The 13,960-nt window shown below is 35.4% G+C and overlaps 1 protein-coding gene across 2 annotated transcripts; it reads left to right on the top strand.

Annotated features, from left to right (window-relative positions):
- The first annotated feature begins 113 nt into the window (after nucleotides 1-113).
- LOC122079198 (tRNA dimethylallyltransferase 9-like) lies at nucleotides 114-4,758 on the top strand. Of its 2 annotated transcripts, XR_006140346.1 has the most exons (5): nucleotides 114-593; nucleotides 2,000-2,075; nucleotides 4,034-4,173; nucleotides 4,252-4,435; nucleotides 4,565-4,758. XR_006140346.1 is itself a non-coding variant. In XM_042645463.1 (4 exons), exons 1-4 carry the CDS (start codon nucleotides 541-543, stop codon nucleotides 4,313-4,315), a joined length of 333 nt encoding a protein of 110 aa, XP_042501397.1. In that variant the 5' UTR covers nucleotides 116-540; the 3' UTR covers nucleotides 4,316-4,528. The 2 variants fall into 2 exon arrangements, 1 of the variants encoding a protein (XP_042501397.1); XM_042645463.1 differs by lacking the exon at nucleotides 4,565-4,758 and having other exon boundaries at nucleotides 116-593; nucleotides 4,252-4,528.
- The last annotated feature ends 9,202 nt before the right edge of the window (nucleotides 4,759-13,960 follow it).

Raw genomic sequence — 13,960 nt, 5'->3', positions numbered from 1 at the left:
TTTTGTTCTCTTCGAGCTCGAGGGTTTTTTTGGTTCTTTTGGTAATTTGGATTTGAGAAATGTCGGGCCTCGAGTGTTTTCATTTTATGTTGCCAATTAAAATATAATAAACAAAATATTGTTAGTAAAAAAAAAAACCAATACGGAAAATCGACCACCTAGTGAATAAGGCGTGGTTTGGTGTCCATGGCGGAGCCATGTCGACGCCTATCAGCCAATGGCGACCGTCATTTGTGAGTCACACAAATCGTAGGACTGCCATGACCTCTTTTTTCCGCCAAGATGCCAAATCGCCGCCTAGGCTTCGCCATGACAACTATGTATTCAATAGGTTTGCTGTTTGCTATATTGACGTTGATGTAATGCTGTAGTGATGTTGCTAGATATAATGGAAAATTTGTGCATAGGTTCAATATAATGTTGTTTCTGTTGTTGGGCGTCTAGGCGATTGCCTTGTCGCCTAAGTAGTTAGGTGGCCCTCGAATGCCGTAGGTCTCTTGTGCGACTTGACAACAATGCTACTCTACTTCACTCTTCTCCATGCCATGCTGCGCTGCAAGCATCTTTTTCTTCCTCCTCTACGGTGGTGGCAGGTGCTATAAGTTGTTTTTTGCTATTGTATTTTTTTCTTCGCTTGCCTCTTTGTGTCCAATTTTAAAAAAAATTACTCCTGACGTACTCAATGTTTTAAAAACTACATTTGGAGTACCCAAGCCTAAACAGTGTTGAGGTGTTAACATATGATGATGAAATGACCAAAACGCTCCAAGTTCCTATGTCTATAAAAAAGATTCTAATTGGAAGGATATAGTTCAACACCACATCTTTTACAACTTTTTAGCCTTTGGTTTGGATTATGGTTATCCATATAGAATTTTAAATCATGGCAATCGTTATTACAGTTTGATTTAAGATTGCAACATCAATAGCTTAAAAACAATTCTAATTGGATAGATAGACAACAATAATGTTTAAAAATTTTTGAATATTTGATTTGGATTGTGACCGTTCAATTAACATTTTAAATCACGACAAACACAATGGTGCAACCTGATCTAATATTCTAATGTCAGATCATCTTAAAATTCTGAAAGGGGAGGATACATTTTTGTATTTTTAGACATTTGATTTGTAACAGGATCGTTTATTTAACATTTTAAATCATGAAAAATACAACAATAAAATTTGATATATGATTGGATCATTAGAAGAATCCAACCGTATGATTAAAATATTGGCTGCAAATTGAATCCTTTTATGATCCAATCATAGATTAGCCTTTACTATTGTGTTTATTGTCATTAAAAATGCTAAATTAGCAGCCATTATGCAATTCAAAGGTCTAAAAAGGCCAAAATTGAATCGTTGAATTGTATCCTTCCAATTGGAATCCGTTAGAATTTGATGACAGCCTGATTTTAAATCAGGTTATACTTGTTTGTAATTATTTAAAATGCTAATTCAACAAACATGATCCAAATCAAACATTTAGAAATGTTAAAACATTATGATTTCGAATCTTATCTTTCCAATTACAGTATTTTTGAAGCTATTGGTGGTGTGATCATAAATCAAATTGTACCGTGATTTAAAATGTTATATGAACGGCCATGATCCAAATGAATGGTTAAAAGGGAAAAGGTAAGAATACGATATTGAATTATATCTTTCCAATTGCAATATTTTTTGATAGATATACGAACTTGGGACATTCTGGCTGTTTCATCATCATATATTAACACCTCCTTATCACTGTTGTGCTTGGGTAATCCAAATGTAATTCTTAAAATGTTAGGTGTACCTTAAACATAATGTCCTTAAATGTTTGGTGCCTCAATTGTAATTTACCCTATTCATTTTGATTGTATGCTTATGTGCCATTGACTGACATTGCATTTCTGTACATATCTACACTTTCTGCTCTGTAAACTTGCATCTTCTATTATCTCCTTTTAGATGAGTACCTCTTGCCTTTAATATGAATTGTCCATTTGTACAGAAACTTTGCAAAAAGGCAAATGACGTGGTTCAGGAATGAGCTTATTTATCACTGGCTTGATGCTTCACAGCCACTGGTATGTCACTTTCCTTTTGGTAGGTATGTTTTCCCAGTATGGATTATTTTGCTAGAGATGCGGTGAGAAGTTATTAGCACGAAAAATATGCTTACACGTGCATATCAGCATATGCGTGCATGCCTTATTGCATGTGGACGTTGTGATGAGTGTACTTCCATATTCATGATGGCATACATGGGTATGTTTGTAGTGGTTATAGAATCAAGGAACTGTGTATGAAGGATAGTTGATTGCAATTACTCTTGGTGATTCATTCTTGTTGATTTTCTTTTAATGGTGAGCTAATTATCCCAAATTCAAGCCTGGTCTTGGGTATGTTTGTAGTGTTTATAGAATCAAGGAACTGTGTATGAGGGATAGTTGGTTGCAATTACTCTTGGTGATTTGTTCTTGTTGATTTTCTTTTAATGGTGAGCTAATTATCCCAAATTCAAGCCTGGTCTTGAATGCAGTCTTCACATGTTGGCTCTTATGAGAATTTTATCCAACTGTCCAAGTTAACAAAGCAATGGAGATGATTATCAATGGCACATCATCAAACTTAGTCTATGCATTTTTAACATGATCATCAGTTCTGAACAAAATGATGACGTTGACTTGTAAGTTGCACGTAATCATGCAGGAACTGAGAATAGCAAAAGCTACACTAGTTACGTCCCTCGTTGTTTTTAGTCATAATCCTGAAACTAGAATGAATTTGGGTGGTTGAATTGGATCTAACTGGAGGCTTAATTATCCCTTAAAACCCAAGTATCACAACCTGCTGACCCCCCCGCCCCCCCCGCCCCCCCCCCCCCTTTTTTTTTTTTTTGTTTCCTGCATACATGTCAGTTAATCATTTCATAAAAAACTAATCACCTTAGAATCAAAGGTACCCCCCCCCCCCTACTAACTTTGTGAAACTGACACATGGATACACTAATCTTTCTCGTCCATGATGCTCCTCCATACGATCTACTGCAACTGGAAGGCTACTCATGGAAGGAGGATAGAAGAAAATGACAAGTATAACAGAGTGGGAGATGTGGGAACAAAGTAGAAGAAGCCAGTGGAAGCTTGCTCTATCTCTTTATGAATTGAGCCTGCAGGAGCTCCCTTTTTTCTCACCATCAAACCCCCCATGGTGCTGTAAAAGATTTTTTTGGCATTAATCTAAACTCTCTTTACGTTCAAAATGATTTTGGAGTTTCCTACTTATATCTTTTCTCAAAAGCTTAATCTAAACTCTCACCAAAAAAAAAAAAAAAAAAAGTCTTCTGCTTGTATTCATTGTTTTACCTGTCCTTGCGGTTCAGTAAATCTTGATTGCTTCGACCTTTTATACTTTTTTTCCCCCCTTTTCTTTTTAACAAACTAGAAAAGAAGGATGTGCTTCCCTGAAAAACAACTCAGGACACACAAGCACCACAGTTAGTGTGAAGCTGTAGATTCTCTGAGCAACGGAATATTTATTTGCTGATTGCAATATCCTTCGTGTAGCAGTAGGGATCACATCTGCTCCGGCCAACTTCTCCAAACTCAAAAATCTTTTTCCTCAATCTGCGGGAACATGGCTATCTTCCTACCAATTCCCAAAACATTATTTTGAATTGCTTAATCTATGTGAAGAATTTATTCCAAGTCAGTTGTTCTCTTTCTGAATAATTCTTCAGTCATTTCACCAAGCCATGTGCCTCTTGTTCAAAAAAACTATAAACATAAGACAATGGGATGAATTGCCACTATTAAATTTATAAAGCATATCTTGAAGAAGCATGAATTGCAGTAATTTCAGGACCTGTTATTCTAGTTAATATTTTAAAATTCAGTGCCCATGTTCTATGCTTGTTTAAAAAAGATTTGCCTTTATGGTTCAAGTATGTTCGTATTAAAAATACACAAGAATTTATCTGGTAAAAAACTTCAGTACTACATTTATCTGGCTTATGCTAGACTGATAAAGACATGTTTTACAGGAAAAGGTACTTAACTTTGTTTATGATGCATACCATCAGCAAACTCAAAACGTGGTGGTGCCAGATTCACTTAAAATGAAGAAAGATTTATCCCGTCACAGGGAGATCTCTGAACTGAAGGTTTATCGCCCAAAAAATAGGTAGATATTAGTGAATATTTTCAGTAATTAGTTTTGATTGTTCATTCCAAGTATCTAATGGTTTCTTGGTGAGTGCAGGCATTTTATCAGTCATGAAGACTGTTCTGGTGTCTTGGATTGGATTTGGAAAACACAAGGATGATACAAGGGTTCTGCTCATTAAGATTTAATCCATCTTTATTTTGACCACAAAGAGTGACAAATAGAAATAGGATTATCTTCCAAGCCAACACCAAATTTTTTTCGGACTTCAGCTTGAAAGGTTGTTAACTTGATGGGGACACATGCTGATAAGCTACGCATTATTTTTAGCAGTACATCAATCTGTTAATTTTATGAGTGAAGCTTCATGATGCATCTTGCCTATCTGATGAATCTTCATTCCTTGCAGGTTTGTAGGGAAGAACTGAACCAGTTCTTTCTTTTTTATTTTATTTTATTTTATTTATGTGGTGAAGTCTTATTCTATTCTTTCAGAGGAGGTCCATTGAGTTGGAAACGGGCCCTCCACCCCTAGAGAGAGAGAGAAAGAGAGAGAGAGAGAGAGAGGTAATGTACATTAATTCCTTTTTCTTCTTTTTGGTAGAGGAGTGTACACTAATTCAATGTGTCATCCTTTTTTTTTTTTTCTCTGGTAAATCAATGTGTTATCCTTTAGACGGTAGTTTTATCGGAGATTCCTCGATAAAGGTCTTTTCGAAGAAAAATTTCACAAATTAGTAGGGTAGTGAAGTTAGTCTCAGAAATTTCTTCCCAATTGAAGGATCCTTTAGACGGTAGTTTTATCGGAGATTCCTCGACATAGGTCTTTTCGAAGAAAAATTTCACAAATTAGTAGGGTTGTTAAGTTAGTCTCAGAAATTTCTTCCCATTTGAAGGAGAACTGTGCAGTGAAGATTCTTGTACTGGGAGATCAGAGGCAATTTTATACTGTTTGATCTGAAGACTTGGTAATGGGGAGCTTTTTTTCTCCTGAAATGATACCCCCAATTAGTAGGGGGTGGGTCTAGGTCCAAAGTTTGAACTTAAATCAACTGGTTTGGATGACTAGGTGTCTTGAGTTTTAATCTAAGTTTCACATGTCAATAGAAAGTTGCCCATGGAGTTGGTAGCCCAAGGAGGCAGCCCTTGCCCCATCATCACTCTGAGTCGCCTGATTGTGGGTTCAAGTAGGCATGCCTTACTGAAGTATTGATTATTGTAGGGGCTTTAGCCTAGGGTTATGATCATTACCATCGAGCACCATTTTTTAATTACCAAAAAGAAAAATCATGAGAAAGAGCTTGGAAGAATGGAAGTTGATTGAACAACAAATGTCATTCTAATATTGTTACGCCACTTTTTTAGCACGAAGATTAGATAGAGAGAGAAAAGGAGGTTCAAAGTCAATGATAGGATATACCATGACAAATACAAGCACAAGACAGATTGAAAATCCCCACCTTTGGCGGTGCCATCAGTCTTGGGGGAAATTAATTAACCTCATCAAAAGTAAAAAAAATGATTTCCTAGAAAAAATGACATCAAGGCTTACACAGAGCATTGGTAAACAGCTCTCTTTATATGATAAGGAAGGTCACCCCCATGCTTCACCACCTATTTTACCAAAAAATCAGTAATGGAATTTGCCTTCCAATAACAATGTGATATTTTCCACACAATAGAGGACAAGAAAGAATGTAAAAAACTCTAATTTTGCACTATTAGTCATGGAATCACCTTTGCTTGGATGGAGAAAATCACTGCTGCTGAATCACTTTCAATCCATAATTTCTGCACACCCAACTCCATAGTTAATTCTATATAATCCACTGTCAGCTTCATACTTAGTTTTATGTCCATGAAATTCTTGAACAGAGAAAACAACTCTCCCCAATCGATCTCTGAGGATCCCTTCATATCAGAGCTTAGACCATTATTTAAAATACTAGTGAAGGGTCTGACACATGATGGTACTTGCTATTGAATAGACCATTAAACTACAGAGAAATGCATTTATTCAATGATTGGCCCTTGTAGTTGCCATTTGTTTTGAGCGTAGTTGTTTTACTTGCCGAATGATTTGTGAATTATTTTGTCAAATTGAATAGTACAAACTATTAATTACCAAGGAATTGGAAAAATTTGTGAGCATATGGAATTCATGTAAAAATTGCTCGTGAAATTCGAAATTTATTAATTGTATCAGGGAGAGGAATAATTTGTAGTAGTCTCTCCAGATTTACAATCTTAATGGCAAGGCTTCATTGCGAGAGGATATGTGTGCTTTTCATAGGTTTTGCTTTTCCTTCTCTGTTCGTCTTTTATCTCTAAGTCAATCTGCAATAAATTTTTTTTGGGGACAGAAATTCACTAAAATTAAGAAGAAGAAGAAGAAGAAGAGATTAATTAACAAAATTGTCTATAAAGTTACCTTGCTTTTGACTACTACTTCTATCCATGACTGCTAAATTATGGGCTATATCAATATAATGTATACCAGCCGACCTTCTTAATGCAGAATGAAGCAAATTAACTTACAAAACCTTGGCAGATAAGGTTGTAGAGTCGATACCTTTGTGATGACGAGCTGCTGCCAAAGTGATAAGCCGCTGCCAACGATGAACACAATTGCCCCAAGCTGTTTTCCTGTTGTAAAATAAAAAGCAGACACAGAGAGAGCAGTAAGAGTGATCGGGGTGATTTGGGGCTCTTCATTAATAGATAGATTAGGTCAAGAGTAATTGTCTCCCTTTCCAAGTCTACTATATGTAGGCTCTATCCAGTTTCCCATTGGAGAAAAAACGGTTTCCTATCTTTTAGGAATCCCCCCCCCCCAATAAATCTCTCCATATTCCTTCCGTTACGAAACTGAAATGGGTACCGTTGGATGAGGCCAACGTGGCCACATCACCAACATCTCCCACTTGGCCATGCTGGTCGAATGCACAATATCATTAGTCCCCATTTCCAGGAACATCCATCATGACATATTCATTTTCGTTCTTATTTTCAGAAACAATAAAAAACATTATCATGATGAGGAACATTCAGTTCCTATTCTCGACTTAGATTGTTCTAAGTCCAATATATATATTCTGAACACACAGTTCAAATTCTAGACTCAGATTGTTCTAAATCCCATTAAATTTATATGCTTAATGTAAGCTTCTGCACGAACTCCCTTTGTGAGGGGATCAGCTACTATATCGCTCGTAGATATATAAGTTACTTTGATTTCACATTTTCTATTATATCTCGAATATAGTGGTGCTGTATTTCTATATGTTTCCCCTTCGAGTTATTTGCACCACTATGTATCAAGCCTATATTACAGAATATTTCCACTGGTCCATTTACAAGATTTATCCCAAATTCATTTAAAAATCATCTTATCCAGATTGCATGAGTACTTGCCATACTACAAGCAACAAACTTAGCTTCTTGTGTGTGCCTAGCAACACACCCTTGTTTCTTGTTACCCCAAGAAACTGCTGCACCTCCATATATGAACACGTGGTCAGAGGTGAACTTACAATAATCTCTATCACCTCCAAAGTCAGCATCGGATTATCCAATAACCTCAAGTTTTTCTGCTCGAAAACACAATTTTAAGTGTTTAGTTCTTTTAATATACTTCATAATCCTTTTCACAGTTTTCCAATTGGCAGAGCTAGAATTATTTTGGTATCTACTTACCAAACCGACTGGATAGGCCAAATCTGATTGTGTACATAATATTGCGTATATCAAACTACCTACTACCTAAGCATAATGTACATTCAAATTTTTCTATCCTTCTTGAGGACATTGACTTTTTGATTAAGTCTTTCCGGAGTTGATGAGGGATTGTAATTCTGCATCTCGAATATTTTCAACACAGAGTTCAAGTATTTTTCCTGACTCAAACACAATCTACGTTGTGTTCGATCTCTAATAATTTGAATTCCTAGAATATAGGATGCTTCCCCCATATCCTTCATTTCAAATCTGTTACTAAGTTCATACTTGGTTCTGTTTAGCATATCCAAGTTATTTTCAGCCAACAGTATGTCATCAACATACAAGGAGAGAATAGTAAAACAACTCCCACTTTTCAAAATATATACACAGTTATCCAACTTGTTTGCCACGAATCCTAACTTAAGGATTGTTTTGTGGAATACTAGGTACTACTGATGTGAGGATTGTTTTAATCCGTGTACAGGGACTTTTTAAGTCTACATACTTTGTCTTCTTGTCCCATTACCTGAAAACCTTCAAGTTGTTGTATATTTATGGTTTCTTCCAACTTGCCATTGAGAAAGGGGGTTTTCACATCCATTTGGAATAATTCTAAGTCTAAATGTGCGATATGTGTCAATATCACTCTAATAGAGGCAAATTTCGCTACTGGTGAATAAGTTTCCTGGTAGTCTATTCCTCATTTCTATGTATATCCTTTTGCTACTAACCAGGCCTTAAATTTATCAACAGACCCATCTACTTTATACTTTTTCTTAAGTACCCATTTGCAACCTACGAAATTTCTACCCTTTGGAAGGTCACAAAGTTCTCATACTTGAGTCTTTGTGATAGAATCAATTTCCTCTCGCATGGCATTCCATCATTCACCTGATTCTCGCGATTTCATTGCTTTATTATAGATTACGGGATCGACTACTTCTTCTACATCTATGTCAACTATATGACATAATGACTCATATAAATAAAGGTAGTAATCATCTAAATAAATTGGGGGCGCTCTAGTTCTTTTACTCACACTTATCCTAGGTTTTGGGTCCTATCCCTGATGATCACCTTAATCTTCAGGAACTTGGATTCCTTGAACAAAAATTTCTGGTTCCTCTTGAGGGTCAACTTCATAATCATCGTCAATGACATGTAAGGGTTCTACATCCTCCTATTGTGGTTTCTCTTCTTGTTTCTCTAAAAATTCTGCATCACGATTCTCAATTACCCCTTTTCAAGGTGATAGAACCAATATCTTTTTTATCCTTCAGGATATCCTATGAACTTGCATTTGATCGTTCTAGAATCCAACTTGTTCCTATATGGCTTAGGTATTAGTACATGGGCTACTGATCCCCACTTCTTTAGATTTTCTAAGTTTGGTTTTCCACCTGTCCACATTTCATAGGGATTAGTCTCTACAGATTTAGTGGGAATTTTGTTCCAGATATAATTTTCCGTAAGAATGGCCTCTCCCCAAAACTCTTTAGAAAGAAAGGAATGAGATAACATACAATGAACTACATTAAGTAATGTTCTATTCCGTCTTTCAGCCACACCGTTCTGTTGTGGTGTGAAAGACATTGTCTTTTGTTTAATGATTCCATGTTCTTCACAAAAAATTTTAAACTCTTTGGAGTTATACTCTCCACCACGATTAGTTCTTAGAACCTTAATATTCATTCTCAACTGATTTTGTACTTTAGTTCTATAGCATCTGAAACATTTAAATGCTTCAGATTTCCTACTAAGTAAATAAATATATCCATACTTGGATAAATCATCTGTGAATATGATACAATATGTTTTACCACTATGGGTATTCACATTTAATGGCCCACAGATATCAGAGTGTACCACTCCGAGAAGTTCCTTTGCTCTTGCTCCCACTGGAAAGGGTTTTCTGGTCATTTTATCAGAGAAACAATGTCCGTATCCATTATATTCTACTCTAGATAACTTAGGAACTAATACTAATTATTTGTTGTATTTTCTTAATTCCAGGGTGTCCTAATCTCATATGCCATATATATAAATCAACAAGATTTGCACAATCAATATAAACTAAAGAGCCAGATGCATTTTCATTAATAATATCAGTGATTACATTGAGAACAGTTTCAATAGTAGAAAGTAAAAACAAGTCCTGTTCAGGGATAAATGGTCCTGAAGCAAAAGAACGACTAAATTTCCAATGGTGACCTCAGTGCCTCTGAAGCGCACATCAAGACCCTTCTTAACAAGGGCTGGTACAGAAATCAAATTCTGATGCATATCGGGGGCATAAATTATATCCTTCAAATGGAAATTAGCCTTCCCGAGGTCAAGCACATAGTCTGCAACACCTCGAATTGCACTATATGAGTTGTTGCCCATGAAGAACTTATGGTCACCAGGTGTAAGAGGCTTCATCTCTTATTGTCCTCTTGTGGTCCTTGCAATGTGACGTGTCGCACCTGAATCGATCCACCACCCCTTATACTGTTCTCTTGATAAATTGTACTCAATGGTGCCAAAAAATTCTTTCCGCTGAGTGTTTGGTGGTGGTGCATGTGGACTATTTCATTTGTTCTTTTTCTTAGGGTAGAAAGCCCTAAAACGGCCCAATTTTTCACATTCATAACATGCTCTAGGTGACACCTTTTGGAAGTTTATGGACTTCATTTTTCCTTTCCCTTTGAACTTATTCTAGTTATAATTGGGGTGGAGTTGGTTGGCATTGGGACGGAACCGATGCTGATGTGCCAGTGATTCCACTTGGTCAATCTCTGGCTATGTTGGATTGGACTGGGTTGTATGTAATTCACCCATGGACTTTGTCATCAAATATTGTTGATAGTATTGCAGTTGTTGGGGAAGTTTATTAATACTGAGATTGTCTCCCAGGAATTTCAGTGCAGTTTGTGCCATTGCCCAAGAAGGGGGCAAACTGTTAATGATTGTGGATACTTGGTAGTTATTTGACACCTTTGATCCTGTATCAGCCAAGTCTCGAGCCAAAAAAAGCATTTTGTTGACATGATCCACAACATCCTCACCCTCAGTCATTTTAAAACTATTATATCTGTGAGTCAGAAGCTGAGTGTGTGTTTCAGTTTTTTACATCATACTTAGCCTTCACAGCTTCCATTACTGATTTGGTTGTTTTGTGTTTGTTAAACACTTTCATCAGATGGTCTTCCATTTTCAATAAGATCATGCTACGAGCTCTCTTATCATCTTCTACCCATTTTTTCGCAGCTTTACTCTCTGCAATGGTAGCATTATCCCCAACCACAGGTTTTGATTCTAAAACATGGTCCATCTTCTCGTATATAAGAACATGTGTGATTTTTATGTTCCAGGTTTCATAGTTTGACCCATTAAGTTTCTCAAGGTTGTTGATTTCATGAGACAAAGGTTTTTCGGCCATAATGATGTTCTGAAAAATGAATAAATAAATTTAGTTCACTCTATGTTTCCCCACGCTAGTTTAAAAAATATGAATTCAATAAATTTTTTTATTTTATTTTTTTATATGTTAAATTCTAATTCCTTATGGCTTCAAACGAGCCAAAAGAATGAACACTACTGTGTAAGGTATAAAATATTTAAATTACTAATTTTTTTTATGATTTTAATATTTTATTATGTTGTTAACAGGTTCAGTTCAATGTAAGTAGCATAATATACATTAACATTATGAAAAAAACTAATTTAATTGGTTATATAAACTAGAGATTAAGATTAGTAATCCTCCTTTCTATTATTATTATTATTAGTATTATTATTATCCTATTAATCCTGAACAAAGACCTTAAAAGGTTCTTAATTGGTTTATAAAAGGTTAAAAAAATAATAGAAATGTACCTTAACTATGACATCATCTATTATGCAAGTAAAAATAAGATTTAACAGTGATATGTTATAATAAAAAAAGAAAACTAGCATGCCCGCATGTTATATCTATCAATATTATATTATAATAAATAAAAAATCAATATGATTAGCACATGCAATGTATATTTATTATAATATTATAATAACAGTAGCACATGCTATGTATATCAATCTTATATTATAATAAAACAAATAAAATATATTCTAGTGATGGTCATGCAAAGTTAAAAAAAAATTAACAATTCTGATATTGTATTACTCATATAATAAAACCTTACTTGAGATAAACAATGGACAGATTATAGATATATATATATATATATATATGTATACACACTCAATGATAACAATTATGTTCTAAAGCAATTTTAACTATGATATTAGATTTTATTAAATCAGAAAAAAGTGTTATGATAATGATGAGTGTGCTTCACGTGATGGATCATATGAAATAATAATCCAATATATGCTAAACAGATATGCACACAAATCTATACATGATATAAATTAGACTAATATAAATATTGTTGAATAAAATAATATTTAAATTGAATAACACTTATCTTTTAGGCAACTAAGAAGGTAGAAAGAAAAGAGACTGGCAAGGCCATTTTTCCACAATGAAATATCAATTTCATTCTAGAGTCAGTGGAGGAGACAGTCGACGGTGGTGCCAAGGATCCTCTTAGTGGATCAGATCAGAACTTGTCCTTAAAACAAGGGTCAAGTTAGCATAGCAATATTCTAGGGCGCCTAAAACATGGAAATCCAAATCGATTTCCTAAAACTTCGATACATCTTCGACCACAATTAGGTCATAACCAAAGTAGATGATCCGATGAACACCTTTGACTAAGTTGGTATCGAAGTGGTAGAGGACGCTTTTGGGACTACTTTCTTACTCTTTAAATCCTTCAAAGTCACTAACAGCAACTCTGATACTAGTGTAGAATCGATACCTGTGTGACGATGAGCTACTGCCAAAGTGATAAGCCGCTACCAACGATGAATACAATTGCCCCAAGCCGTTTTCTTGTTGTAAAATAAAAAGCAGACATAGAGAGAGCCGTAAGAGTGATCAGGGTGATTTGGGGCTTCTCAATAATAAATAGATTAGGTCAAGAGTGATTCTCTCCCTTTTCAAGTCTACTATATATAGACTTTATCCAGTTTCCTGTTAGAGAAAAAAGGGTTTCTTATCTATTAGGAATCACTCCCCATAAATCTCTCCATATTCCTTCCATTACAAAACAGAAATGGGTACCGTTGGATGAGGCCAATGTGGCTACATCCCCAACTGGAACCATAGGTAGGATTGTACTCCTCTTTAAGGGTTAGTAAATGCTCCTCTAAATATCAGTTGGATCTGAACGGGAACCTTAGAGTCAATAGAGTTAGGTTTTGATCAAACCCCAATAAGGGAAAAATAAAAAATTACAAGGTAAGGAAAGTACTCAAATTGATATCTTGCAACATTTTAAGGTTTATACCATGAAGGTAAGATAGAAGGTAACAACTAGATTCATAAGAATCACTTCATTAGTGTTGTCTTACGAGGGATTTAGAGAGACAAAAGGAGAGAAGAAGGTGGAGGATGGATTTGATGGAGGCTTGCGATATAGAGAGAGAAGAGAGGAGGAAGGCGGTAAACCTTGATCATAATTTTTTTCTCTGATACCACGTTAACAACAAAACTAGGTTAGAATACTTGAGTGACTAGAGAGGTCGGTTAAGCCTTTATTTATGATAGAGATTCACAACACAAAAAAGAAGTAAAATTACAAGTTTACCACCCCTCTAGTCGACTCCTATTAATTAGAGTTGGTTAGACGGGGAAAGCCCATGCAACACCTTAATAGAGTAACAGTGTAGAAAAACATCAAGAAATTCCTAATGATTTTAGGACTCGAACAACTCCACTCATAAAAAGGGAAACAATAACTGAATCAAAACAAACCCCAAAATTTGACTAAATAAACTTCTACTAACACCAAGGAAAACTAGCTCAGTATAGCCATATCAAACTTTCTGAATTTTACAATATTATAGGCAAGTCTCAATGCACTACAAGGCCTCTTTGATATGGATTCTCAGAATTCCTTTCCTCTCCTAAAAAGAGTAAATCGTTCGAAGTAAAAAAGAGAAATAATTGGGATCCCAAATTCTGACTCATAAATAAAAGTAAGAACCTCCCCCC

This window comes from Macadamia integrifolia, chromosome 5 (genome assembly GCF_013358625.1).
Source record: "Macadamia integrifolia cultivar HAES 741 chromosome 5, SCU_Mint_v3, whole genome shotgun sequence".
Classification (NCBI taxonomy): Eukaryota; Viridiplantae; Streptophyta; class Magnoliopsida; order Proteales; family Proteaceae; genus Macadamia; species Macadamia integrifolia.
This window is presented reverse-complemented; position numbering and strand designations above follow the sequence as displayed.